We start from the raw sequence: 27,528 nt of genomic DNA, 5'->3' as shown, positions 1-27,528 counted from the left end.
GCAAAGAGAACCATGCCTTCTGTAGGTGTCCTCTGACCACCATGCATGTGCTGTGACACATGCGAATATACACACATGAAGGGAAAAGTAAGTGTAATTTATTATTATTATTAAATAAGTGTAATTTAAAGGAATAAGTGTAAATAATTAAACAAGTGTAATTTAAAGTTGTAATGGAAAGTACACACAGCAAAAAAGAACAAACAACCGGAAACAGTGGTACACATTTATAACCCAGCACTTGAGACTATGAGGAAGAGGATTATGAATTTTATTCCATGCAGATGTACACAGTGAACCCTTCACACAAATCTTCAAACATTTTGAATATGAAGCATTTTGCACAAAAAGTGAAATAAAGCAAACCCACATGTAAATTTGTATTTCACATGTGTAATATTCATACATGTATTTTTCATGTGTAATATTTATACAGTTTCATCCAGGTGGAACTGACAAAGATGAGGACAGAATGAGACAGACAATGATGGGACTGTGGAAATGTCATCCCTCAAAGAATTAATTGCAGAGTCTACTACCTATCATAGCCACAGCCTTGGGGAAGTCAGAGCCTGGGGCCTGAGGAGGGCACTTCCCCTTCCTGTGGGGCTGCTCCAGTACAACCATGTCATAGGGAGTGTCCAGCCTCCAGAGACCACACCCTGTGTCTCCCGTCCCTCTAGGCAGTCTCTGTAACTGCCCATGAGCAAAGTTGCAGCCTCCAGGAGGAGATGCCATGACCTTCACCTTCACAGCCCTGCTCTGTCTGGGTGAGATGTGGAGATAGGGAGGGGGTACTGTGGTCTAGGGTTGATGCTGCCCCACAGCCCAGCACTGTCCATCAGGAAACCCCAGGGTCTCAGGAGGTTCTGCAGAGGGGAGGACCTGCTCAACTTCAGGGACAAACCTCTCACAGGGAACTCTCTTCCAGGACTGACTCTGGGCCTGGGAACCCCAGTGCTGGCAGGTGAGTGAGTGTCTGCAGATGTCTGACCTTCACTTCTCATCATTCCTGCAGCCATGCCTGGGCAGTGAGGATGGAGAACAACATATGTGTGCTGAACCTGGGGATGGCTGGAGGGTTGGGGTTGGGGCCTGCAATTGGAGGATGGCTGTTCTGGATCATAGCTGCTCATTTTTTTTTTTTTTGCAGGGGCCCTCCCTAAGCCTATCCTCAGAGCACAACCAGACTCTGTAGTCTCTCAGCAGACTACCGTAATCTTCTTGTGTGAGGGGACCACAAGAGCCAAAGAGTACTATCTGTATAAAGATGGACACCAATATTTAAGGTGCACAGAGACTCCACAGAGTTGTAAGGACAAGGCTGAATTCTCAATCTCAAAAATAGACCATTACCATGCAAGGCAATATCGCTGTCGATATCAGACTGATGATGGATGGTCAGAGTATAGTGACTCCCTGGATCTGGTGGTGACAGGTGAGAGAACACACAGGGTCCCCAGCCTCAGGTTTGACTGTCAAGAGGTGGGTCTGTTCACAGCAATAGAGGATAAGGAGGCCTGATACATAACTGATTCCTCCTTCTCTCCTAGGACTCTACAGTAAACCCAGCCTGTCAGCCCAGCCCAGCCCTGTGGTGACTGAAGGAGGGACTGTCACCCTCCAGTGTGTCTCATGGCAGTCATATCACAGCTTCATTCTGATTAAGGAAGGACCTCAGAAGCGCTCCTGGATGCTGAACTCACAGTATAACTCCTATACTGGACAGTTCCAGGCCCTGTTCTATGTGGGCCCTGTGACCTCCAGAAAAAGGTGGACATTCAGATGTTACAGCTTTAACAGGAACAGACCACAGGAGTGGTCAGAACCTAGTGACCCCCTGGAGCTCCTGGTCTCAGGTGAGGAACCCCAGCCTTTCCCTAGAATGATGCTGAAATGATACAGATGCTCAGGGAGGGCTTAGTGTACGGTGTGTGTGAGGGGCCAGGACTCCTGAGCCCATGACACAGAGCATGGTAGAGAGTGGGACACAAGATACAGAATCCAAGGCAGAGAGTGACAGCAAAGCCCAGGAGGTCCAGGACAGAGACGAATCCTTATGGGGCCTTCTGTTACTCTGGATCAGCTCATGTGCCATCCACAACAGCTCGGGGAACCCCATAGAAGAGAGGGAGGAAGGGTTGCAGGAGCCAGAGCACTCAGGACATCAGGAGAACATGGACCACACAATCAACTAAGCAGGGATAATAAGGACTCACAGAGGCTAAAACAGCAAGCACAGAGCCAGCATGGGTCTGCCCTAGGGTCTCTGCACACATGCTCTGGTTGTTTACCTTGGGCTCTTTCTTGTTTTGTTTTGTTTTGTTTTTTAGAGTTTCACTGTGTAGCTCTGGCTGTCCTGGAATTCACTTGTAGACCAGGCTGGCCTTGAACTCACAGAGATCTGTAGCATCTGCCTACGGAGTACTGGGGTTAAAGACCTGCACCACCACTGCCTGGCTAGCTCTGGGTTTTTGTTAGACCCATAACAATGGAAGTGGGGATCTCTCTGACTCTTTTGCCTGCACGTGGGATATTTTTCTTCCTCCTGGGTTCCCTTGTCCAGTCTTAAAATGAGGGTGTGTGACTAGCCTTATTGCATGTTTGTCATGCCATGTTCAGATAATATCACTGGGAAACCTGATCTTTTCTGAAGGGAAACAGAGTAGTGGATCTAGGGGAGAAAGAAGGTGGGAGGCTGCTGTCAGAATACATTGTATGGATTCATTTAAAAGAAAAAAGTGCCATCTGCAAGTATGACTTTATCTGTGCCACTTTCAGACAGACCCACCTTCTTCTATTCAATTTTCTTCCAGGGACCCTCCACAAACCCACCATCAAGGCTGAGCCAGGCTCTGTAGTTTCTCTCAGAAGTGTTGTGACCATCTGGTGTCAGGGGACCCTGGATGCAGAAATATGTGTTCTGCATAAAGAGGGAAGCCAAAATCCCTTGGATACACAGACCCCAGAGAAGCCTGAGAACAAGGCCAAGTTCTCCATCCCTTCTGTGACACAGCAACATGGGGGACAATATTGCTGTTACTGTTACAGCTCAGCTGGCTGGTCAGAGCCCAGTGACACCCTGGAGATTGTGGTGATAGGTGAAGGTGAGGGTCTCAGGACCAGGCTCTGCTCTCAGGAGTATTCCCCTCCCACAGCCTAGCCCTGGATAGCATTCTGGCTGTGTGAGCCCATGAAACAGTCTGCCTCCTTCTCTCCTAGGAATCTACTACCATAATAAACCCAGCCTGTCTGTCCTGTCCAGCCCTGTGGTGACTTTAGGAAGGAATATGACCCTCCAGTGTGTCTCATGGGAGGGATATGAGAAGTTCATTCTCACCAAGGACGACCAGAAGTTTCTCAGCTCTCTGAACTCACAGTTTATACACAGTATTAGGCAGTGGCAAGCCTTGTTCTCTACAGATCATGTAACACAAGACCACAGCGGGACATTCAGATGTTACGGTTACTACAAGCATGCCCCACACTGGTGGTCAGTACCCAGTGAGCCCCTGGAAATACACGTCTCAGGTGAGTCAGCCCCACCACTGACCAATGTTTTTTTGACACCCTAAGCCCTTTGCCATGGACCTGTCCCACTGGATAGTTGTGGGTAGACAGTGGTAGAGGAAGAGCCTGGTGGCTGAGCCAGAGCCCCACTCCTGGGGAGAAGCAGTGACGTGTGTAAGGAAGGATGGGAGGGGATCAGTATTTGGTAAAAACCAGCTCCTCAATCACTAGCCTGACACTTTCCCTCTAGGTCTGTCCAAGAAGCCGTCCTTGCTGACTCACCAAGGCCAGATCCTGGACCCTGGGAAGAGCCTCACCCTGCAGTGTTGCTCTGACATCAACTATGACAGATTTGCTCTATACAAGTTAGGGGAAGCTGACGTCACCCAGAATGGTGGCCAATGGACCCAGAGTGGCCTCTCCTTGGCCAACTTCACACTGGGTCCTGTGAGCAGAACTACTGGAGGCCAATACAGATGCTATGGTGCACACAACCTCTCCTCTGAGTGGTCAGCCTCCAGTGACCCCCTGAACATCCTGATCACCGGTGAGGAACTAAATAGATTCCCTCAGGTACCTAACCTCTTCATGGGTTCTCATGGGGGAGTTAAGGAGCTGATGGCTGGGATGAGGGACAGGGATCTTATCCAGAAACAGATGCAGAGGCAGGAGAACAGGGGAGGGGCTAAGTCAGAGAAAAGAGACAGAGTCCCTGGTGCTCAGGGCAGACACAGGTGAGGTGTCAGCTCAGAACATTGAAGGCAGCATCTCACCATCCCTCTTCTCTTTAGGACAGCGTTCCTTCAGTCCTTCCCTCTCAGTGAAGCCTAACTCCACAGTACACCCTGGAGACAACGTGACCCTGCTGTGTCAGTCAACATACAAAGTGGACACTTTCATTCTGTCCAAGGAGGGAGCAGCCCACCAACCCCAGCGACTAAAATCCAAGTCTGAAGCTTCGGACTTCCAGGCAGAATTCTCCATGAGTGCTGTGACCTCTGACCACTCGGGCACCTACAGGTGCTATGGATCTCAAGACTCATCTCCCTACCTGCTGACACAAGCCAGTGACCCTGTGGATCTCACTGTCTCAGGTGAGGTGTCCCTGAACTCTCAGGATGACTTACAATCTAAACCCTAGGAGAGCCCTTTACTTCGATGGGATTAAGGGGACAACAGGAAGGTTAGTCAGAAGGCACTTTCCCTGCCAGAGAAGTGGATGTCAGCAGCTGTCTTTCTCGTAATGTCCACTCCATCCTCTATTGCAGTCTAGGTGTGAGTCACACAGCACGAGCATCTTGGAGAGGTTACAGGATACGGGTAAGACAGTGAGCAGAGACAGATCCCTAGGTTGGCATCTAACCCTCACCCCCTCTTGTTCTGTTTCCTAGGATCCATTGGAACCTCAACCACACCACCCTCAAAGTTCATGCCAACAGCTGGTGAGTATCAGGCACCTCAGTGCAGGGAGTATCCTCCACCCCCAGGCTGCCTGGCATCTCTTAGCCCACTGAAGTCCTCATTTCTCTGTCACTTTAGCTTGTGAGTGCAGGAGGCAAACAGAGATCCCAACAGAGACCCCAGAGACCCAGGACTTAGGGGTTTGGATACAGAAAGGTGGTATCCAGAAAGTTCTGGCTTAGTCTGAAGGATGGAGCAGGTGGATGAGGTGGAGAGCAGAGGTCACAGACATTTGCCTCCCCATCCTGCCTCTAACGCCCTGAGAACAAACCTCTCTCAACTGCATGGAGTCAGGTCCCAGAGGGATAATAAGGACTCTGTTGAAAGGTGGGACCTAGATGGGCAATAGCTAGTTATGGGTTCCATACAGCTGCTTCAGGAGATGCTGACTTGGACCAGTCTTTCTCTCTCTGGATTTGGCTGAGTAAAAGGGGAGAAGCCTGGCCCACGTGTCTAAATTTCTTTCAGGGCTGGCATTGGCTATGACCTCTCCTGACAGAGAAGTCCCCCAGAACCTGATTCTGTAGTGGGTCTGTCCCACAGTGGTGGGGACCTGTGCAAGGGTGGGGCAGAGGGCCAGGGCAGGCCATTCAGGCTCCTCCCCTCCAGTTAGGAGGCTCAGCTCAGGTGGAGAGGAAAGAGCTGTAAGTAAGAATCCCTGGGTTCAATTCCCAGCTCTGCCACTTCCAGTCAGGTGATCTGAGGCTGGTGAACTGTGGGGTAGAAAAAAAAAATTCCTCCTTACATAAGATTGTGAGGAGGGGCTGGAGAGATGGCTCAGAGGTTAAGAGCACTGACTGCTCTTCCAGAGATCCTGAGTTCAATTCCCAGCACCCATATGATAGCTCACAACCATCTGTAATGAGATCTGTGGCCCTCTTCTGGCCTGCAGTCATACATGCTGTATACATAATAAATAAGTAAATCTTTAAAAAAAAAAAAAAAAAAAAAAAAAAAAAAAAAAAAAAAGATTGTGAAGAGAGAAGATGAGTGCAAAGACCCAACATGCGTTGTCACACAGTAGGTACTCAGTTCAGCAGCAACATTGCCCACTCATGACATCACTTGTGTCTCAGGACTGGAAGGGTACCTGAAAGCTCTGGTCGGAGTCTCTGTGGCCTTCCTCCTGTTCCTCTTCATCCTCATCTTCCTTCTTCTCCGACGAAGGCATCAGGGAAAATTCAGGAAGGATGGTGAGTAGGGTGTGGGTGACCTGGGTCTCAGGATCCCATGTGAACAGCCAAGCAGGGGATCAGGACACCAGCCCCAGGGAAACCCCAAACTCACAAGAACCCTCAAAGAAACACTTGCAGATCTCAGATTATAAAGAACATGATGTCAGAACTTGTGCAATGTCAGATGTTCTGTGAGTTTCACCATGTCCTGGGACATTTGCTCACTCACCCATGTTGTAAAGGTCCCTTCCTTCCTTCCTTCCTCCCTTCCTTCCTTCCTTCCTTCCTTCCTTCCTCCCTCCCTCCCTCCCTCCCTCCCTCCCTCCCTCCCTCCCTCCCTTCCTTCCTTCCTTCCTTCCTTCCTTCCTTCCTTCCTGTACATGCCTGGGGGAGGGGGAGGCTGAGACTCTTTTCTCTCTTGCAGCCCAGAAAGATACGGAATTGCAACTTCCTAGAGGAGCTGTAGAGCCAGTATTCAGAGACAGAGGCTCCCAGAAGAGGTAACTCATGACCAGAGATATAGACCCCCACCTTCCTGACACACCTCACTGCCAACTGACATCTTCTTGTCTCTCCAGATCCAACCCAGCTGCTGCCACCCAGGAAGAAAGCCTTTGTGAGATAAAGAGGGTCCTGGGGAGGGAGATGTCTGAGGACTCAGCATTGCAGGGGTGGTGGAGAGGCTCTGGGGTCTTTGCTATTTGGGTCTGAACTTCTCACTATAGACCCTGGAAATGACACCACTCCCTGATTCTCTGTCCACACCTGGGGCAATGTAGGAAACCAGGGGTCAGATTCATCCCTAGACTCTGCTCAGGAGACACTCTGTTTGTTCTTCTGACAGATGCTTCGGTGAAGGACACACAGCCTGAGAATGGTGCCAAGGTGGACAGTTGGGTGAGGTTTCTGTCCCTATCTGCAGTGCTAAGAACTTAGGGCCTAGTTTAGTCCAGAGAGCATTTTTTGTTCTCCTCAGAAGCAACCACAGCTAATCCCTTACCTCTCTTCTGCAAGTACAACCTGCCTCACTCTCTCCTGGTTTTCCAGGGATCATGTGTCCCATCGATCCTGTCCCCTTTCTGGCTCCTTGGCATCTGTCTGATTGTCTTCTGAGGGACAGCCTGGATGGGAAAGCCCACAGAAACATTTATGGAACTAGCAGCTGCAGGCAGGAACCAAAGGGACTTGGGCAGAAACGTGGGGTTTTGTATTGTATGTGTAGATGTTTTACAAGCATGTATGTCTCTGAACCACATGCCTGCATGGTGCTCCCAGGGGCCAGAAGAGAGTGCCATGTACCCTGGAATGAGAGTTACATATGAATGCAGGTTACCTTGTGGGTTCTGGGAACCAAACCTCGATCCTCTGCAGTAGTAGCCATTGCTCTTAATCACAGAGCCATCTCTCCAGCAACCAGAAATGTGTATCCAGGAAGATGGGCTGTGTGAGTACAGCCAAGACAGCAAGGTTTAGAATGTCAGGATAAGAGGCCAGAAATGTAGGGAGGAAGCCCCAGAAGATCCCATCAGGGATGCTGTCATCTAAATGGGTCACTCTGGCCTCACTGTGGAAAACTGGCCAGAGATACCCAGGGGAACAGGGAGACACTGTCTGTCCCTCACTACTGCCCTGCTACAGAGATCAGCTGAAGAAGACCCCCAGGGAGAGACATATGCCCAGGTGAAAGGCTCCAGGCTCAGAAGGGCAGGAGCTGTCCTACCCTCTGTCATGTCAGGAGAAGTCCTGGACACCAAAGATGGACAAGCAGAAAATGACAGAGAGATGGACAGTCAGGTGAGTCCTGTCCTCCCCAGGACTTCAGCATCCCCCAAGCCAAGCATAACCCTCCTCTCACTCTCTCTTCCACTCCAGGCTGCTGAATCTGAGGAGCCTCAGGATGTGACCTATGCCCAGCTGTGCACCAGGTCACTCAGACAGGGGACAGCTGCACCTCCTCCCTCCCAGGCAGAGGAGGCCCCAGAGGAGTCCACTGTATATGCTGCTCTGGCAGTCACTCAACAAGGCTCTGTTCCCAGTAACAAGGAACAATGACCCTCTACCTGCCAGGGGACCTAACAGAGACCTCCAAGGGATTCTGTGAACTTTTGGGAACACGACTGCATTTTAACTAACATCATACATTTTGGAAATAAAGCAGATTTCTCAATAATCAAGTGAATTGAGAAACTAAATAGAAGGAAATGGTTTCACACTGAGTACTAATTTTAATGACATCACTCATTAAAGCCATGAAATGAGAAAATTTACAGGCTTGGTTGCACAGATCCATAATCCTAACCCCAGGGAGGCTGAGGCAGGAGAATTGCCTTTGTTTTGTGGTTATCTTGGCATACCTAGTGAATTTCATGCCAGCCTGAGCTGCAGAGTGAGGCATGTTTCACACATTACCCACCAAAGGCCAGGGTGGAGGTACACACCTGAAATCCCAGCACTTTGAAGGTGTGGACAGGAGGATCAAGAAGTCAAGGTCATCTTCACCTTCATAGCACAGGAGTAAGAGTACAGCCTAGAACACATGTGACACTGTTTTAAAATAAATAAGCCAGGCATGGTGACACAAGCCTTCAATCTCAGCACTTAGGAGGTAGAGACAGGCAGGTCTCTCTGAGTCTGAGGCCAGCTAGCCTAATAGTGAGTTTTAATTATCCAGAGCTACATAGAGAAACCTTGTCTCGAAGAATAAATAAATAAAATAGGGCCAGTGAGATGGCTTGGCCAGTAAAGGTACTTGCCACCAAGCCTGACATCCTAAGTTCAATCAGCAGGAATGGGGGAAGGAGAAAACTGACTCCCACAACTTGTTATCTGACCTCCACCTAAGTTCCTGGTGTCCTCACCACACCCAAGAAATAAATAAAACAATTTAAAAATAAACTAATAATCATAAGTGAAAGCTGGGTATGGCGGTGTAGACCTGTGATGCCAACAAGGCTGACCTCCAACCTGCTGTCCTTCTGCCTCGGTTCCCATATGTACAGCATACATTCACTTTATTTTCTTAAAGGTTTATTGTGTTTTATGTATGTGTATGTATATGTGTTTGTGTGTTTTTATGCTGTGTGTATACAGATGCCCATGGAGGCCAGAGTGGACATTGGAGCTGGAGTTATAGGTGTTTGTTCTACAAGCCGTGAGTGCTGGGAACTGAACTCAGGTCCTCAGCAAGAGCAGTGCATGCTGTTAATCATAGAGCCACCTTTCCAGCCTCCCTAATTTGTTAAAATTGTAAACAGCAGAGCACTATGAACAATTTTATACCAACAAATTAGGAGCTGTACATAAAATAGATCCCATGACATCAATAAAAATTATTTTATTGCTCAATAAATACAAAATCTGAGTCATTTCCCACACATTGAACACACTGTCACTAGAAAAGTTCCCCTTTGGAAATTCTCTTTCTGGAAGCTGGTGATTTTTTCCAAATGTTTGTGTATTTGAAATAATGACATGAAACTAGAGAAAGAGGAAATATAGCCCACCATAGTTCATCAGACCAGAAAATAATTTTTTAACAAAACTTGACAAAGAAAACCTAGGAAGAAAGTTCTTTCACTAGATGTGATCTCTTAAAAAAATTGATGAACCAACAACCAGGGAACCTGCATGGAACTAACCTAGACCCCCTGCATATATATTACAGCTGTGTGTATCTTGATCTTATGGGACTCCTAACAGTGAGAGCAGGGGTTATCCCTGACTCTGATGCCTGCTTTTGGGACCCATTCTTCCTACTGGATTGCCTCGTCTAGCATTAATAGAAGAGGAAGTGCCTAGTCTCACTGCAACTTTATATACAGTGGCTGGCTGATATCTATGGACGCTCTCCGTTTTCAGAAGAGAAACAGGAGGAGTGAATGCGGGGTGGGTGGGCTGGGGGGTGGAGAGGAGAGGAGGGAGAAGAAACTTTTATTGAGAAGTAAAAGCAATAAATAAGTAGCCGGGCAGTGGTGGCGCATACCTTTAATCCCAGCACTCGGGAGGCAGAGCCAGACAGATCTTTGTGAGTTCGAGGCCAGGAATTCCAGGAAAGGCGCAAAGCTACACAGGGAAACCCTGTCTCAAAAAAACCAAGTAAATAAATAAATAAATAAACAAACAAAAAGTTGGAGTTATAGATAATTGTGAGCTACCATGTGGGTGCTGGGATGAACTTGGGTCCTCTGGAAGAGCAGCTAGTGCTCTTAACTGCTAAGCCATTTTTTTCCAGTTCCAATTTTTAATTGTTTTGTTTTGTTTTGTTTTGTTTGTTTTTCGAGACAGGGTTTCTCTGTGTAGCTTTGTGCCTTTCCTGGAATTCCCTCTGTAGCCTAGGCTGGCCTCGAACTCATAGAGATCCACCTGGCTCTGCCTCCCGAGTGCTGGAATTAAAGGCGTGCGCCACCACCGCCCGGCCAGTAATTTATTTTTAAGGACATCAGAATCACACTGGTGGTTTGGTTTTCTCTTTTCTTTGTTTTAATATTAGTTTGTTTTGCTTTTTAATATTAGTTTCAAAAACAGCGAGTCGCTTAAAATTTTAAAAATTGCTAGGTCTGGTGGCACAGTTCTGACCTGACATCACAGCTACTTTGGAGGCTGATACAGGGCGATATAAAATGCAAAATCCACTTTAGTTGCCCAGTGAGTTCAAGGCCATTCTCTACAAATTAGTGAGATTTCCGTCCAAAAGGTAAAAGATATAGCCCAGTAGTAGAGCACTTGCCCGGCATTCCAGAACTCAAGGACTTATCCTTGGTAGGTTTATTTCTGGATCCTGTTAGCGTCTTTCTCTCTTTCCTTGTTTGATGTACTTTAGGCATGATGTAGCCCAGCTGGCCTCAAACCCGCTATTTAATTGTTGCTGAACTTGAACTTCTGATCATCCTGCTCCACTCCTTTAAAAATACCTAGCTCACATGCTTGTACCACTTTGCCCAGCTCTGGATTCTTTGCTAGCTGTCTGTTGTTATGCGTGCCTGTTTTTGTGCCAATAAAAATGCTGGCTGTATCAAGGAAAGGTCCCGGTCCCTGCCGCCCGGCAGGATTTTCTATTTCTATGAAGAATGTCATTGACATTTTCATGGGGATTGCTCTCAATCTCTACAATGCTTTTGTTCATATAGCCATTTTCATACTGCTGACTCATGAACAGGGAAAACCTTTTCATCTTCTAGTGCTTTCAGTTTATTGTATTGTACACGTGGGCAATGCATGTGTATTTGAACACATGAGCATGTCGAGTCACAAGACAATGCTGGACATCTTTATCAATGGTTATCTTTTTGGGGCAGGCAAAGATCCAGGATTTCTCTCACCGAACTCAGAGGCCACCTAGTAGGCTAGGTGGCCAGTGTGCTCCAGTCACCACTTCCCCAGCACTGTAATTTTTGAGAACATAAAATGTTTAATATAACTTCCCCCTCCCTACAAGCATGCAGCTTTTAATGTGAGTGCTAGGGGACCAAAACTCAGGTCCGTTTGCACAGCAACATTTTGCCAACTGAGTCATCTTTACCTTTGAATGCTTGTTTTAACTTTGTAGATCTTTCACCTCCTTGGCTAGGTTTATTGCAAGGCTTAATCCATGTATTTTTAATTTCACACTGAGGCTACTATGGACTCTCCCTGATTTATAACCAAGGAGAACTGTTATCTCTTAAATTCTAAGTGGGGATGGGAGATCACCTTTCCAGTTCTCTGGCAGACTCCAGGGTGGGCCAGAGGCGAACTTTCAAATTTCTATAGCACCTGAGACCAAACTTGATAATTACCAAGTCTTGACTCCCACCACTGCTCACACCTATTCCACTGCCACCCCACATTATAGAGAAGCTGTGTAGCAGTAAGAGGGACATGCTGAGTGGGCAAATGTGGACAAGCAATGCGGATGAGTATAGATGGTTAAGTGGTTTCTGGTGTTAAGGATGGGAAGACTCATACTAAATGGTCTTGGTCAAGTCTAGTAGCAGTTGGTCTGCAAAAGGATCTTTGTGCCAGGTCCTGCTAGCTTACTTCTATGCCCTACACCAATAAACATGCTGGCTTGAGGCCACTGAGAAGGAGCTTGTTTTGGAAGGTGACTGCTTCCAGACAATCCCAAATTCCTGCAGAGCTTACTCCAAGTTACCTAACCATTAGCCATGTCCTCTGGATAGGGAGGGCCCTGTCACTTCCATTACCTTTGATATTCTATGCAGGATTTACAGTGCTGTAAGGTCTTTTCTTGCATTGAAGCTGGCCACTTAACTGACAGAATCCTCTTCTCAATATAGTAGCAAAGTAGCTGTCCTTACTTGACAGTTGCTTTTCAATTTCAAGCCTGTCCTCACTTCTTCAGAGATCAAACCACATCCTCTCATCTGACCCAAACTTCCCAGAAAGGCAAAACAGAAAATGAGGAAGCCAGCTTCCCTCCTGACCATGAGTACAAAACATAGCTAAATATTTCTTAAGCAGCCCTGGGCAACGGAGTTCACTAGCTTATTTCCTGCTTACCACATCTTGAGATATAACTTATAAACAGAAGCCACTTTGCAAGCTTACAACCAGTCAACCTCACTGGAGACCTATTTTAGCTACAGATAGCTGGGTTGGGATTTTATTTTCTGCAATAGCCCACTAAATAAGGACCAACTACGCACAGCATAGGTAACAGAAAAGCATCTGGTCAACCAACTTTCTCCTCTCCTATGGACATTTTCAAACAAGCTGTATAGTGGCCTGGCCTACATCTAACAGGGCTTCTTCCCAGTACAGAGACTGTTCACAGCAGAGGCACACCAATAAACCAAGTGTTAATTCTGCTTTATTAGTCAACTGGAAAACTAGACAATCCTCCAGTCTAGGGAGGCATTAACTTAATCCTCTTCTTCATCATCACCAGCTCCAGCACCACCCTGGCCCTTCTTGGCATTCTTCCTCTTCACTCGGCCTGGGCGGCCACCACCATAAGGAGAACGAAGGGAGAAATCAATGTGCTTCTGGGAGTCCAGACGAACAATGAAGGATGGAATGTTCACCACCTGCTTGCGGACCCTGAATAGGAAGAACAGGTTAGGGGACAAGGTGAGAGGTGGAACCAATTGGTCCTGTCCTAGACAACAGGTTGACGGGCACTCTTGACCTCATAGACTCTTATAGGTAGCCAAAATGGTTTATGATGAGTACTAATCCTCAAACCACCACCTCAGACAACAATAGTACATCTCTGCCCATAGATAGAGCTGGTGAGGAAGAAATCAGTTCCAGAAAGGGGAAAGGTATGCAATTTTCACTCATTTAACTCGTCTTTGCACCAGTCACTTTTAGCCAGGTTGATTATCAACTGGCAAATTAACAAACAGGAGTATAGCAATGAGGTCTGGGTTGGAACTCATACAGCAAGCTCCAATGACAGCTTTGCCCCCCACGAACACCAACTCAATCCTCTCTCCGAGAGGGCACCAAGAGCTATTACCTGTCCAGCTGCTTGCATGCCTGGCAGAGAACTTCGCAAGGTGTACGGCTTGAGCCGCAGTGACACTTGCGCTGGGCTATGGGGGAGACAAAGCTGTCCCCAATTCCCCCGTAAGCTTTCATTCTGAACCCTCAGGGTAAGCTCAGATTTGTCAGCTCCGAAGGCTACACGGGAGACAGGATGGCAGCTTAGCAAAGGAAACCAACAGTGCAGACTGGGTAAGTAAGGCTTTCATCAGGCCTAGCTTCAGCTTACCTGATATGACGCTGGCGGATGAGCACACGGGCATGGTGAATAGATTTAGCCAGACCCAGCTTAAAGACCTGGGTCTGCAGCCGCCTCTCCAAGAAATCCTCAATCTTCAGGCCCAGGATGTAATCCAGCTTCATCTTGCCCTCATCCAGCACCCCAATACGAACAAGTCGCCTCAGCAGAGCATTGCCTGGGGGGGGATTATAACTCAAATCAGTCCTGACCTCACACTCAGAGGCCCCTCAACCTCAGAGCTCCCGTAAGGCAAGTTCCTACAGCTTTCACCCATTTTGTATTTTGCAAGGAGCACGGGAAAAAAGAATGTCAGTGATATGCCTAACAACCTTTCTTCTAAGAGCTGCAGGCTCGAGACCCTGACATGGGCACTGAGTCTCCCTTTAAACAACAGGCATTATACCACAGGGTTACAGCCTTTCATTCAACCTTCATCACTAAGGGAGGAGCTTTAACATTCAACTTAAGACAGGTGGTGGTGGTAGCGGCGGCGGCGGACGCCTTTAATCCCAGCACACGGGAGGCAGAGGCAGATGGATCACTGTGAGTTCAAAGCCAGCTTTGTCTACAGTGTTCCAGGACAGGCTCCAAAGCTAGAGACTCTGTCTCAAAAACCAAACACTCTGTCTCAACACACAAACAAAAACAAAACAAAGAGAGGCTTCCCAGACAGGCTCCAAGGTACAGAGAAAACCTGTCTCGAAAAACCAAACAAAAAACCATGCTACTTTCACAAGAATCACAGTACTTGGGAGGCTAGGGTGAGCAGAGACCAAAAGATAATCTAAACTACACAGTACCAAGCCAACAATATATATAGAAACAACCCATATCTATTCCTCAGACTATTCTCCCAGGAGTTTGAAAGAAAGCTAACTGTGAAGGCCTAGTCACCTAGTAAGAAATCCTAAATATAAAGAACCAAGTTTAAAAAAAAAAATTCACCACTGATTTTCTTCCAGTATCCTAAAATACACTCAATTTCTTATGTTTTATAAATACTTGTCAGATACAAATACAAAATATATCCCCAAAAGGAAAATATTATGCCGTTACTGTTATATAAAACATTCAGTATGAAAACAAAAAGTAAAGTGCACACTGATAAACACAAGAGCACATCCTACCACTAAACTGTTCTGTGGCCTCCATCTGACCAAGTTGACAGGCCCAAAACTCTAAAGTTAACTCGAATAGACTCCTTGTGGCACAAGCTGGTATTAAAACGTTCAGTTTCTAATCTGAAATCTGACTGTCAATCAAGAGACAGGCATTTTCTGGTAGTCACTAACACATAGGAAAGTCTAGACCTGACCGAAGTCAAGGCAGTGGTAACTCCAAGGCATTTCTTTCCTAACCGTAACCAAGTTTCATTAGAAAGCGATTCCAGGGAGGCTGCCTTGACAATTTTCACTTCTGCTCATCAAGAAAACCTAAAGTTTGTATACCTGCAGCTCCCGTTCTTCTGTAACTAACTCCAAAACATGAATCTGTTTCCAAGCCTGTGTTGAAAATTCCCCCAAGCCAAGCGACCCACACATGCAAGCCCTGTACTTTTTAGACTTCTGGTAGCTTACAGGCCAAACTGACCTACATGAGTTTCCGTCTCAAATATTCCCCAAAAGCCCAACTTGTTCAGGGTCATACCTTCCACAATGCAGTCTAAAAGCTCAATTCAGCAACCCCGGGGGCCACCACCCATCCTTTTGAAAATGAGCCCGTATATACCTTCAAAAAGACGCCGTGGGTCCTTTTCGTCCAGCGTCAGCAGCTCCCGGGCGGCCTTGCGGATCTTAGCCAGGGTAAACTTGACCCTCCAGACCTCACGCTTGTTCCGGAGCCCATACTCTCCTGCACGCGCGTGGGAGGGAAGGACAGGGCCAGAGCCACTGAGTGACTACACTTGGCCTCAGCCACTTCAGAACACAAGCCTCATCTAAACCACGATCCTCTGCGGCGATGGCGCCCAGGGCGAGCACGTGGGGGACCGACCGCATGGCTACCTGAATCTCCCACCCCCGCCCCCGATCCCCAATCCGGAATCCCACCCTGGCCACGCACCGATCAGCTTCAGTTCCTGGTCGAGACGCGATTTCTCGAAGGGTCTCCGTGGGGTCACATAGGTTTTGCGACACACCCAACTTCTGGCAACCGGCATGTTGGCTCCTCTAGGCCAGCCGCGCCTGCGCAAAGGGTCGTGTTTAAAAGAGTGTCGTCAGGGCGCATACGCAGCCAAACCCCGCGGGCCCCGCACCAACTCGGCTCTCGCGAGAACCGCCTTAGACAATTCGGAACCGAGATTTCTTTTTTTTTCCCCACCACCGTGCTGCAATGATGTCCAAGCACCTTCTTCCCGGCCCTCTCCCCTATCCGTCAGCTTCTGAACGGCTCCATCGCCTCACACCGTCCCCCCGAAAAGCTAACTAACTACATTACCCTCACGACGTTCACCGGCAAACTCACGCCCGCGACAAAAGAGAGACGCTTCCGCCGGACCGCGGTCTTATAGCAACGGCGCGCGGCCGTGACGTCATCGCGCACCGCTCGCGGCTCCGCCAATCGGAAGCGGGAAAGCCATAGAGTGGAGCGGGTGGGCCAGAGCGGCGCTGCGCTGGGCGGACTTACCAGTGAGGTGGTTAGGCGGCTGCAGAGCCAACGGGACGTGCTTGCATTAATTAATTAATCCAAGGGTGAACGGGGCTGCCTTGCCGCTTCCCAGGGCAAAGGCATCACGTAACGCGCTGCAGTTGTCACTTTTTGTTTTAACAAGGGCTCTTGGGGAAGAGCTCACAGGAAACTCAGGGCAGCAGCCAAGGTTCCCCACCACGGTCTCAGTCTCGTGACAATGCCCCTATCTTGGCCATACAAATGCTAGGCTATTAGGTGTGGGCCACCGTGCTGGGCTTGTAATACTGGAATATGCATGCTGTGCCGGTTCGTTTTTGTCAGGTTGACACAAACCTAGACATACCTGGAAAGAGGAACTCTTAAATAAGAAAATTCCCCCATCATCTTGGCCCATAAGTCTCTCCTGTTTTATTGTTTTTGAGTCAGGGTTTCCCAACAAATGACCATGCATTCCTGATCCTCTTTCCTATACTTCCCAAGTGCTGGTATTACAACCCATTTTCCTACAGATATTTCGTTTGGTTGGGGTTTGTTGTCGTGTCTCTCCCTCCCCCTCCCCCAAGGTCTTTCTGCTTAGTCCTGGTTGTCCTGGAGCTGGCAGTGTAGACCAAGCAGGCCTGAAACTCACAGATCCACCTGCCTCCCAAGTGCTGGGATTGAAAGTGTGCACTACCACGCCCGGCTTTATTTCTTTGTGGGGAAACAGGGTCTATGTACCTAGCCCAGGCTATCCTGGAACTATGTAGACAGGCTGGCCTCAAACTCATAGGTATGATGTCCCTGAGTAGCTAAGAGGACAGGCCTGTACCACTAGGCCTAGATCAGGTATTCTTTCCTTTTATTTTAACCTGTTTGGTAGAAATTTACTTTTACATTTACATACTCAGGCAAGGATCTTGCTCATTTAGTCTGGGAGGACAGAGTGAGGGTACGGGACAGGTAGACAGACTATAGTTTACTTTCTGCGTGTCAAATATTTAATTTTTTTTATTTTATGTGCATTGGTTTTTTTTTTTTTTTTTGGTTTTTTCGAGACAGGGTTTCTCTGTGTAGCTTTGCGCCTTTCCTGGAACTCGCTTTGGAGACCCGGCTGGCCTTGAACTCAGAGATCCGCCTGCCTCTGCCTCCCGAGTGCTGGGATTAAAGGCGTGTGCCACCACTGCCCGGCGTGCATTGGTATTTTGCCCGTATGTCTGTGTGAGTGTCAAATCCCCTGGAGTTGGGAGTTACAGATAATTGTGAGCTGGGATGAACTTGGGTCCTCTGGAAGAGCAGCTAGTGCTCTTAACTGCTAAGCCATTTTTTTCCAGTTCAAATTTTTAATTTTTGTTTTGTTTTGTTTTTCGTTTTTGGAGACAGGTTTTCTCTGTGTAGCTTTGGTGCCTGTCCTAGATCTCACTCTGTAGACCAGGCTGGCTTCAAACTCACAAGAGATCTGCCTGGCTCTGCCTCCCAAGTACTGGGATTAAAGGTGTGTGCCACCACTGCCCGGCAAATTTTAATTTTTAAAAGTGATTTAATGTATACAGGTATTTTGCCTGCAGATATATACATTCCCATGTGTGAACCTAGTGTCTTCCAAGGGCCAGAAAGGGTTGGATGCCCAGAAACTGGAGTTAGAGGTGTTTGTGAGCCCTGTGTGTGCTGTGAACCAAACCCAGTTCCTTTGCAAGAGCACCAAGTACTCTTAACCATCTCTCCAGCCCTTATTTATCTGCAGAAGGTCTTGCTGGTCTGGAACTTGCTATATAGACCAGGCTAGCCTTGAATTCAAAGATCCTCCTGCTTCTCCTATCTGAGCACTGGGATTCAAAGTGTATACCACCACCACACTCAGCTGTTTTTAACTATGTGTATGTGTGGGTATATGCACCTGAGTGGAGTTGCCTGTGGAGAACAGAATAGGGTGCCAAATTCCCTGAAGATGGAGTTACAGGAACTTTGTGAGCTGTCCTATATGGGTGTTTAGAACTGAACGTAGGTCCCTTGGAAAAGCTCAACTACTGAGCCATCTCTATAGCCCCAAAGGTGTAGCCCAAGCAGGCCTCAAACTCATGATCCTCCTGCCTTTGCCTCCTCAGTCTATCTTACTATACTGGTATACACCACCACAACCAGCTCATGCAACATTTTTTAGTTATAACCTTTATATGCATCTGAAACGGTTTGTAGCAATCTCAAGGGGACCAGTGAGATGGCTCAGCAGTTAAAGGTGCTTGGTGGCTAGTCTGATAACCTGAGTTCGGTCCCTGAGAACCACATGGTAAAAAGAATAGAGCAGGCTTTCTCAAATTCTTCTCTGACCTCCGCATATGTTCCATGGCACATTCGTGCCCACATACATACACATGTATATATATACAATAAATAAAAAAAATCTTCAAGGCAAAACTTAGTGGGATGCAAAGAGGCAGACTGCTGAATCAGAAAGACCAAGCGTAAAGCCCCAGGCCTGGTAGTTGTTATAAGTTTTGTGACCCTGAGCAAGTCATTTCCCCTTCCCCTTTTTCATCTGAATATAGGAATAAAAACTCCACATTTCAAAGATTGCTGTAAGGACTCAAAATACAAACATTTATTCAACAAATGTATTGAGAACTGCCCTCTAGAAAACAGAAAAGCCAAGTAAGAGCAGTCTCAACTCTGAACAAGCTCACAGTATGGAAACAGAAATACAAAACACAGCTACTAAGTGCCTTAAAATAGGAAAAAAACAAAACAAAACAAAACAAAACAAAAAAAAAAAAAAAACTAGAACGGATGTAGTGTTCAAAACTCTGGAATCGGAACTAACCAGGCAGGGCACAAGCCTCCATGTGCAGACAAGCTGGAGTGACCATCCAGAAGGGTTCTTGCGACCCACAGCCACACCTCACCATAGCCACACCTCCCTCGGTCTCCTGCAGCTCACTGCAGGCTGGCCCACTGCAGGGAGGTGTAGACCACCTTCCCATCAGGCTGAGGGGAGCAGAGAAGCAGGGTCTTTCTAACACTGGTTCCCAGGCGGCCGGCAGAGACCAGGTCCTGAAGTGGGATGGGGTCTTCAGCAGCCCAGCACTGAGCAATGTAGTGAGCGTGGAAACGCAGCGGGTCACCTGGAGGAAAGAGACAGATGCATTAGCAGTTCCCGTCTGCAGAGGCTGGAACACTGACAAGGGGTCTTCTGCTTACTGCATTTTGGGTTCCTTTGTGTGCTGGGTATGGAACCCAGGGCCTTGTGTAGATTAAGGAAGTACTCTACCACTTCCTATTTGTTTATTTATTTAAGTATATGAGTGTTTGCTTGTCTGCATGCATGTATGTGTACCATGTGTGTGGCTGGTGCCTGCATAGGCCAGAAGAGAGGACTAGGGTAACCCACAGAACTGGGGTTACAGATGGTTGGGAGCTACCATGTGAGTGCTGGGAACCAGATCTGTCTGGGTCCTCTGCAAAAGCACCATGGAGCCATCTCTCTAGCACCCATGCTAGTCTTGAACTTGCCCCGTAGCTCACACTCACCCTAACCCTGGCATTCTCATTCTCCTGTCTGAGTAGCTGGAATTAGGGGCTTCATGGACATCGCAGCAAACACTGAATATTTTGAAACACATACCCTTGGACCCATCTACTCTACTTTTGGGGGGTGGGCACGGAGTTTCTCTATATGTGGCTCTGGCTGCTCTGGAACTCACTATATAGACCAAACTGGCCTCAAACCACAGAGATCTGCGTGCCTGTTTCCCAAGCGCTAGGAATAAAGGTGTGCACTGCTACACCTGGCACACCTCCACTCTTAAGGATCTCTTCTCTTCTCTTCTCTTCTCTTCTCTTCTCTCTCTCTCTCTCTATATATATATATATACACACACACATTTATTTATTTCCTGTGCATTGGTGTTTTGCCTGAATGTATGTCTGTGTGAGGGTGTCTTGGAGTTACAGACAGTTGTGAGCTCATATGGGTGCTGGGAATTGAACCAGGGTCCTCTGGAAAAGCAGTCAATGCTCCTAACTGCTAAGCCATCTCTCCAGCCCTCTTTTTCCCTTTTTGAAACAGCTGTTTCATGTGGCCCAGGTTGGTTTTGATGGCCCAAGATGGCTTCACAATTGCCAAAAAACAGAATAGAAAGCACAGAATAATAACTTCTGTGGTACAAGGTACACCTATAAGCCTAAGCAATATCACGATTAAAGGATATGGCGAGACATGTTTGTAACCTCAAGCACTTAGGAGGCTTAGGCTAGGGACTCCTTGAGCTTAGGAGTTCAAGGCCAACCTGGGCACCACACAGAAAGACATTTTACACACACACACACACAACACACACACCCCAAAAAAAATGAGAAAAAAAAGAAAGTCAAGATTAAAAGATAAGCCACAAGTGCTGGGGTGTAGCTCATTAGCAGACCACTTATGGAGCACAGGCAAGATCTGATCCCTAGTAATGCAACCACAAAACAAAAACGGAACCAGTCTGAGACTCTACTAGGCTAAAGAAAAAACGATTTTATAACAGGATACAGCAAAAATTAAAGTCCTTTGCTAATTCCAGCACTTGGGAGGCAGGGGCAGGTGGATCTCTGAGTTCCAGGCCAGCCTGGTCTACAGAGCTAGTTCCAGGACAGCCAGGGCTACAGAGAAACTGTGTCTAAGAAAAACAAAACAAACAAACAAACAAAAAAAAGTCAATACGATTTTTAAGAAAAAAAGAGCCAGGCAGGAAAGTTTTGTGGGCCTTGTTGCAAATACTTAGCTCTGCCAGCACAGCGCACCAGCCACGGGCTCTATAAGCAGAGGCCCTCGGAGGGCTTTAGTTACTGAACAGCTCAGTCTGTCCCTCAATAGGTGAATCTAAATGAGCAGGATAGAAATCTGAATAAGACTATAAGAGGGTGAATCACAGGCAATGGAAATTTAAAATGTAGAGCTGGCAAGATGGCTCAGCGATTAAGAACGCCTACCACTCTTCCAGAGGACCCAAGTTCAGTTCCTTCCTAGCAGTCACATCAAATAACTCACAACTGCCTACTCCAACTCCAGGAGTATCCATGCCATCTTCTAGTCTCCCTGTGCAACCACACACATGCACACATACTAACACACACACACACACACACACACAGGAACACTCTTTAAGAGAGGGGAGGGGATGAGAATCTAAACCATGAGACTCTGTGGCATTCGAAGGGGACTGTTGCTACATCCCTGCCTGGCAGCTGGGCTGCTGGCAAGAGCCTCGCCAGAAGCCAGAGTCTCTGGCTGTTAAAAGGCTCCCACCAGCTGAGAGGGTGCATCAATATGCTTGAGGAACTAATCCCGTAACTGTTTTCCTGGAGGCTTAGCAACTTTGAGCCTCAGGCAAAATTTAAAAATAAACTTAGAAGCATTACAGTGACTGAGGCTTTGGACACTATTTCACAGGAGACAAGGATTCTCTCAGTGTCCCGTACACTGAGTACTGTTTTAGAAATGTTGACGTATTAGAACTAATTGGTCTATGCCAGGCCTGAATGCTTATGCATTTTTTAATCACCTCAGCACTCCAACGTTTGAGGCCAGCCTGGGTTACATGTACCACTCTGTTAAAAAGAAGTAAAAGAGGCAAGAAAAGAACAAACGGTTTCGCTTATAGTTCAATTTAATGTGTAGAATTAGAGCTGGGTGTGGTGGCACACATTTGCCATCCTAGCACTAGGGAGGCCGAGGCAAGAAGATGCTTCCAACTGTGTTAGGTAGTGAACTAGACACTGGCTTGGGACTCAATAGTGAGACTTTGCATGAAAAGAAAAGAAATTCCTGGTGTGGTAAGCAGATGCCTTTAATTCCAGCATTCTAGAGACAGACAGGTGGATCTCTGTCTGAGGCCTGTCAGGGTTACACAGTCGACCTAATCTTAAAAAACTGAGATTGCCAGGCATGGTGGTGCACGCCTTTAATCTGAGCACTTGGGAGGCAGAGGCAGGCTCTGTGAGTTCGAGTCTACCCTGGTCTACACAGCAAATTCTGGGCCAGTCAGATGAGCCCCTACCTCAAAAAACAAACAAACAAGGTATAGTATTAGGTAATTAACTGATTTGAAGTAGTTATTTTAAGCTGCAGGTTCCCAAGGAGCTGGGGATACAGGTCCATATCACCTTACTCAGACCTAGCTAGAACCTCAACGATCAATGGTACTTAAATGGCATGCATGCACCTGCATGTCCGTATCAACACGCAATCCACCACACATTTTCAACCACCTGTCATTTTACTTTTGATTGTATTTTTCACATACATGACCCTACCTTTTTTTTTTTTTCGAGACAGGGTTTCTCTATGTAGCTCTGACTGTCCTGGAACTCGTTCTGTAGACCAGGATGGCTTTGAACTCAGAAGATCTACTACCTGCCTCTGCCTCTTGAGTGCTGGGGTTAAAGGTGTGTGCTGCCGCCACCTGGCAACCCTGTGTTTTTTTTTTTTTTTTTTTTTCTTTTTTCAGACACGGTCTTGATACCCAGCCCTGGCTCGCCTGAACTCACTATGTAGCCTATATCGGTCTCAAACTTGTGGCAATCCTCCTGTCTCAGACTCTCAAGTGCTAAGATTATAGGTATGGCCATCATACCCTTTTTTTTTTCTTTGTTGAGATGGGGTATCATGTAGCCAAAGCTAGCCTCAAACTGGTTGTGCCTCCACTTATCATTAGAGGCATGTACCGCCATACCCAGCTACAATCCTACACTATGCCTCCGCTTGTCATTAGAGGCATGTACCCCCATACCCAGCTACAATCCTACACTGTGCCTCCGCTTATCATTAGAGGCATGTACCGCCATACCCAGCTACAATCCTACACTATGCCTCCGCTTATTAGAGGCATGTACCGCCATACCCAGCTACAATCCTACACTTCAATTCTTCGATAATCACGCCTGTGTTTCTCAGACAACTGTTTCGTTGTTGTTGTTTTTCTTGCTGTTGTTCTGAGACTGTCTCTATGCCTCCTGGATGGCCCGGAACTCAGAGATACACGTACCTCTGCCTCCCCAGTGCTGGGATTAAAGGAAGAGACCACCTCTCTGGCTTAACTGCTATGTTTTGTTTCCAACCTATTAGTGACTTTGCTGCTTTTAATCTTTCAAACCTATAAAGAATCCTGCAGCAAATGTGCTCCTATGTCCTGTGAACACTTGCAAGCATTTCTAAGCCAATCTTCTAGATCACACAGAGAACTTATGGAAAGTTACTAAACCAAGCCAGCTGTTGTGACATAAGCCTGTAATCCCAACACTTGGGAAGTAGAGAAAGGAAGACTTTGCATTCCAAGGCTAGCCTGTGCAGCAGAGCAAATTCCAAGCTCGCCTGGCGACATAATGAGACCCTGTCTCAAACAAAACAAGTTATTAAACTACCCTCCAGGAGCTCAGGAGAACTCTCACATTATTTGCTGTACTTTTCTGTGTCCCTAGGGCGTAGAGGTGACACAAGAGAGAAAAATGCAGGACAAAGACCATCAGGAAAGGGACGGCCACTAGAGCCCCAACCTCAACTCACCGGGATAGACCAGGAAGTCGCCGCCAAACTTCCCAGCTGCGCTGAGGAAGAAGCCTCTCTCCCAGAGGTCACGGTAGATGCTGTAGCGCAGCTCGTGGGCAGGACGGCCAGCGTGGGGCCAGTCTTTGGACTGCACACGCCAGTCCAGAGGCTTAGCCTTCACAGGCCGAGGCCTGGCAGTGGCCAGCTGGATGAGCAGGGCTGACCTGGGCAAGGGGGTCACCCCGTTTGAAGGCCCTGGTTGGGGAGATGAGGAGTCTGGGGGAGGTGCAGAGAAGAATTTACTGAATGCACAAGGCAAGGTCTCCTCATTCCCAAAAAAACCCAACTAAAATCCCCCAAAGCTTCCTTCCCTCCTGCCCCAAATCTGAACTCCGAACCCTATTCTCACCTGCTCCCTCCTGCTCCGCAGAAGCCTGGCCATCATCACTTGTCTCACTAGCTTGGGTAGCTTCGCTTCCACCGGCTTCTTGGCCTTCTTCCGCCCCTGAATCCTGTTCCAGCTTCTGCTTCTTGGCGGCCTGGCCCTCTTCGATCTTCTCTTGGAGCTCCTGGCGCCGGGTCTCACGGGCCTCGGCGGCCAAAGTGCTCTGCTCCTGGAAACTCTGCTCTTGCTGGCGTTTGAACGATGCTAGGGCCTGAGAAGCAAACTTAGCTGGAACCCCAGGGCACACACTGCCTGCGATCCCTTAGGAAGACGGGAATTCCGACCCTGCTAACAACCTTCCAAGAGCGCCTTTCCAGACCAGGCCCTCCCAGGCATTCCCACCACAAGGGCCTTTCGCCTCTTACCAGGCCATGGCTGCGGGGATCCGGACGCGGGGCGCTGACCAGCGTCACGGCGCCTATCTCGGCCAGGAGCCGGGCCTCTTCGGGCAACAGCAGGAGCGGGAGGCCCAGGCGCGAGTTCTGGCGGGGCCCGCGGGGCAGGGCGCCCACCGTGCGGCCCCCGACTCCCAAGCGCTCCCGCAGCGCCTGCACCGCCTCAGCTCCCCACACCAGCGAGCGGCCATTAGCGACCTCCACCACCAGCATCCTCCTGCAGGGTAGGAGGCGGCGACGCGGTCACCCAAGCAGCCCCGCGGACCCGACCGAAGCCCTCCAACGCCCCAGTGCAAGCGAGGCCCCGCCCCTGATCCCGAGCGGGGCGGGGCCGGGGTTGCCACCTGCGCGCCCCCGGGGCCGAGCCCCGCCCGGAAGGACCGTGCAGAGACCACGCCTGGCGGGCAGGTCCCACCGCTCCGCTCCCCCTCAGCGCCCGGTGGCCATCGTCTCTGCCGGTGCGTGCCCCCGCATCACGTCTCCTCGGGGAGACCTCCCGCCGCCACGGCGGTCGCACCGCCCTTTTCCGCAAGAGTGCGTGTCTTCCTTCGGGCGTGTCCGTCAAGCCTCGGGACCTGGACGTGGAGCGGCGGTCTGCTCAGGCAAGCCCCACCCTCTCCTAGGAGACGGGGAGCCCGGCCCCTCCCACTTCGGGTGAACCCCGAGGTTCGCCTTTCCCGCCCATTCGCTCGGCCCGGCTGCAAGAGAAACCCAGTCCCTGGGTTGCGCAAAGCCGTTCGAGGTTCCAGCATCCTCGGCTCGGGGCCCCACCGGGGGGCCCTGCCCACCCCGGACACAAGCGTTCCAGCCCTCCGGAGGGTGATCCCCGGCTCGGGCGAATCCGCCACCCCTTCCGAGTCGCAAGAGGTTGGGCGTTCGGGCCCAGCCAGCTCCCCGCCAGTCCTCCGGCTGCGGCCCCGCGCCCTCCCTACCCAGTTTCGGGAGCTCGCGCACGCGATGGAGCCCTCAGTCGCGCTCTGGGCGGGCGCCGCAGACGCCTCGGCTCCCCTTCGGCCTGCCGCACTGTCCCCGGGCAGCGGCAGTCAAGTCAGCGCCGGGCCCACACTCTCGGCGGAGGCGGAGCAGGCTCGACGTAGGGCGTCCTCCGTCACCCCGTCGCGTCAGCAAGGCAGAAAACCTGCGGGGAGCTCGCACTGCCCCTGGGTCTCTGAACGTGGGACCTTGCGGGGGGTCATCGCTCTTGACTCCACCCCCACGCCCACGAGTCACGGAGGCCCCGCCCCGTTACGGATGATCTCGCCTGTCGCCTTCCTCCTCCGTTATTAAACCAAGTCCACTCACACCCGATTATTTCCTAAGTCAAGCCAACACTTTTGGCCTCACCGGCATTTGGCGGGGACATGAAATATATTCAGGGATCCGAAACAAGCCCAAGGACCCGGCCCCGCCCACACCCTGCTAGCCTCTGACACCTCCCACCCCGCCTGATCCCGACCACCTCCGAAGTAAGCCGAAGCGCGCGGCCCCGCCCACACCCTGCTGGTCTCTGACACCTCCCACCCCGCCTTATCCCGACCACCTCCGAAGTAAGCCGAAGCGCGGCCCCGCCCACACCCTGCTGGTCTCTGACACCTCCCACCCCGCCTGATCCCGACCACCTCCGAAGTAAGCCGAAGCGCGGCCCCGCCCACACCCTGCTGGTCTCTGACACCTCCCACCCCGCCTGATCCCGACCACCTCCGAAGTAGGCCGAAGCGCGCGGCCCCGCCCACACCCCGCTGGTCTCTGACACCTCCCACCCCGCCTGATCCCGACCACCTCCGAAGTAAGCCGAAGCGCGCGGCCCCGCCCACACCCTGCTGGTCTCTGACACCTCCCACCCCGCCTGATCCCGACAACCTCCGAAGTAAGCCGAAGCGCGCGGCCCCGCCCACATCCTGCTGGTCTCTGACACCTCCCACCCCGCCTGATCCCGACCACCTCCGAAGTAAGCCGAAGCGCGGCCCCGCCCACACCCTGCTGGTCTCTGACACCTCCCACCCCGCCTGATCCCGACCACCTCCGAAGTAGGCCGAAGCGCGCGGCCCCGCCCACACCCCGCTGGTCTCTGACACCTCCCACCCCGCCTGATCCCGACCACCTCCGAAGTAAGCCGAAGCGCGCGGCCCCGCCCACACCCTGCTGGTCTCTGACACCTCCCACCCCGCCTGATCCCGACCACCTCCGAAGTAAGCCGAAGCGCGGCCCCGCCCACACCCTGCTGGTCTCTGACACCTCCCACCCCGCCTGATCCCGACCACCTCCGAAGTAGGCCGAAGCGCGCGGCCCCGCCCACACCCCGCTGGTCTCTGACACCTCCCACCCCGCCTGATCCCGACCACCTCCGAAGTAAGCCGAAGCGCGCGGCCCCGCCCACACCCTGCTGGTCTCTGACACCTCCCACCCCGCCTGATCCCGACAACCTCCGAAGTAAGCCGAAGCGCGCGGCCCCGCCCACATCCTGCTGGTCTCTGACACCTCCCACCCCGCCTGATCCCGACCACCTCCGAAGTAAGCCGAAGCGCGCGGCCCCGCCCACGTCGCGCTGCGTCGGTGAACCCGCCTAATGCTAAACCGCGACTTTTGGAACCCACTATCTCCGGAACACGCCGAGGCGTGTGGGCCGGCCGAGTTGGAGAACGCATCTATCTAATTCCGAACCGTGACTTTAAAATGCGACTCTCTCCGAA

General features: G+C 49.9%; 3 protein-coding genes across 6 annotated transcripts; 1 reads left to right on the top strand and 2 right to left on the bottom strand.

Moving 5' to 3' along the window:
- Nucleotides 1–696: 696 nt before the first annotated feature.
- Nucleotides 697–10,020, top strand: LOC107399876 (paired immunoglobulin-like receptor B). Its single transcript, XM_076568442.1, has 15 exons — nt 697–770; nt 932–967; nt 1,154–1,438; nt 1,554–1,859; nt 2,817–3,101; nt 3,223–3,531; nt 3,761–4,057; nt 4,302–4,604; nt 4,902–4,952; nt 6,048–6,164; nt 6,571–6,646; nt 6,725–6,762; nt 6,991–7,043; nt 7,785–7,940; nt 8,019–10,020. The coding sequence occupies exons 1-15, from the start codon at nt 737–739 to the stop codon at nt 8,196–8,198; spliced, it is 2,526 nt and encodes an 841-aa protein (XP_076424557.1). The 5' UTR covers nt 697–736; the 3' UTR covers nt 8,199–10,020.
- A 2,916-nt stretch (nt 10,021–12,936) lies between these two features.
- Nucleotides 12,937–16,433, bottom strand: Rps9 (ribosomal protein S9). 2 transcript variants are annotated; one of them, XM_006996035.4, is made up of 5 exons: nt 16,309–16,433; nt 15,934–16,055; nt 15,601–15,723; nt 13,861–14,047; nt 12,937–13,184 (listed from the first exon to the last, which is right to left on the bottom strand). In XM_006996035.4, the coding sequence occupies exons 2-5, from the start codon at nt 16,028–16,030 to the stop codon at nt 13,007–13,009; spliced, it is 585 nt and encodes a 194-aa protein (XP_006996097.1). In that variant the 5' UTR covers nt 16,031–16,055; nt 16,309–16,433; the 3' UTR covers nt 12,937–13,006. The 2 variants fall into 2 exon arrangements, with proteins under 2 accessions (XP_006996097.1, XP_076424640.1); XM_076568525.1 differs by having other exon boundaries at nt 16,324–16,424.
- A 2,614-nt stretch (nt 16,434–19,047) lies between these two features.
- Nucleotides 19,048–27,515, bottom strand: Tsen34 (tRNA splicing endonuclease subunit 34). 3 transcript variants are annotated; one of them, XM_015989434.3, is made up of 5 exons: nt 27,500–27,515; nt 24,809–25,055; nt 24,408–24,654; nt 24,017–24,274; nt 19,048–19,595 (listed from the first exon to the last, which is right to left on the bottom strand). In XM_015989434.3, exons 2-5 carry the CDS (start codon nt 25,049–25,051, stop codon nt 19,408–19,410), a joined length of 936 nt encoding a protein of 311 aa, XP_015844920.1. In that variant the 5' UTR covers nt 25,052–25,055; nt 27,500–27,515; the 3' UTR covers nt 19,048–19,407. The 3 variants fall into 3 exon arrangements, with proteins under 3 accessions (XP_015844920.1, XP_006996094.1, XP_042125728.1); XM_006996032.4 differs by lacking the exon at nt 27,500–27,515 and adding an exon at nt 25,771–25,909; XM_042269794.2 differs by lacking the exon at nt 27,500–27,515 and adding an exon at nt 25,183–25,316.
- Between the last annotated feature and the right edge of the window lie 13 nt (nt 27,516–27,528).

The sequence above is a fragment of the Peromyscus maniculatus genome, chromosome 1 (assembly GCF_049852395.1).
Source record: "Peromyscus maniculatus bairdii isolate BWxNUB_F1_BW_parent chromosome 1, HU_Pman_BW_mat_3.1, whole genome shotgun sequence".
Classification (NCBI taxonomy): Eukaryota; Metazoa; Chordata; class Mammalia; order Rodentia; family Cricetidae; genus Peromyscus; species Peromyscus maniculatus.
Note: the sequence above shows the minus strand (reverse complement) of the source record. Positions and strands in the feature narration are given on the sequence as shown.

What these genes read in the sequence shown, in the direction of transcription:
- Tsen34 (XM_015989434.3), bottom strand. Translation starts at nt 25,051, where the DNA reads ATGCTGGTGGTGGAGGTCGCTAATGGCCGCTCGCTGGTGTGGGGAGCT. An exon ending in ATCCCCGCAGCCATGGCCTG is followed by an intron (nt 24,655 to 24,808) that starts GTAAGAGGCGAA and finishes TTTGCTTCTCAG; the next exon opens with GCCCTAGCATCGTTCAAACG. An exon ending in TGCGGAGCAGGAGGGAGCAG is followed by an intron (nt 24,275 to 24,407) that starts GTGAGAATAGGG and finishes CACCTCCCCCAG; the next exon opens with ACTCCTCATCTCCCCAACCA.
- Rps9 (XM_006996035.4), bottom strand. Translation starts at nt 16,030, where the DNA reads ATGCCGGTTGCCAGAAGTTGGGTGTGTCGCAAAACCTATGTGACCCCA. An exon ending in CCCACGGCGTCTTTTTGAAG is followed by an intron (nt 14,048 to 15,600) that starts GTATATACGGGC and finishes ATCCCCCCCCAG; the next exon opens with GCAATGCTCTGCTGAGGCGA. An exon ending in ATCCGCCAGCGTCATATCAG is followed by an intron (nt 13,185 to 13,860) that starts GTAAGCTGAAGC and finishes CTTCCTATTCAG; the next exon opens with GGTCCGCAAGCAGGTGGTGA.
- LOC107399876 (XM_076568442.1), top strand. Translation starts at nt 737, where the DNA reads ATGACCTTCACCTTCACAGCCCTGCTCTGTCTGG. An exon ending in TGTGGATCTCACTGTCTCAG is followed by an intron (nt 4,605 to 4,901) that starts GTGAGGTGTCCC and finishes TCTGTTTCCTAG; the next exon opens with GATCCATTGGAACCTCAACC. An exon ending in GGGAAAATTCAGGAAGGATG is followed by an intron (nt 6,165 to 6,570) that starts GTGAGTAGGGTG and finishes TCTCTCTTGCAG; the next exon opens with CCCAGAAAGATACGGAATTG.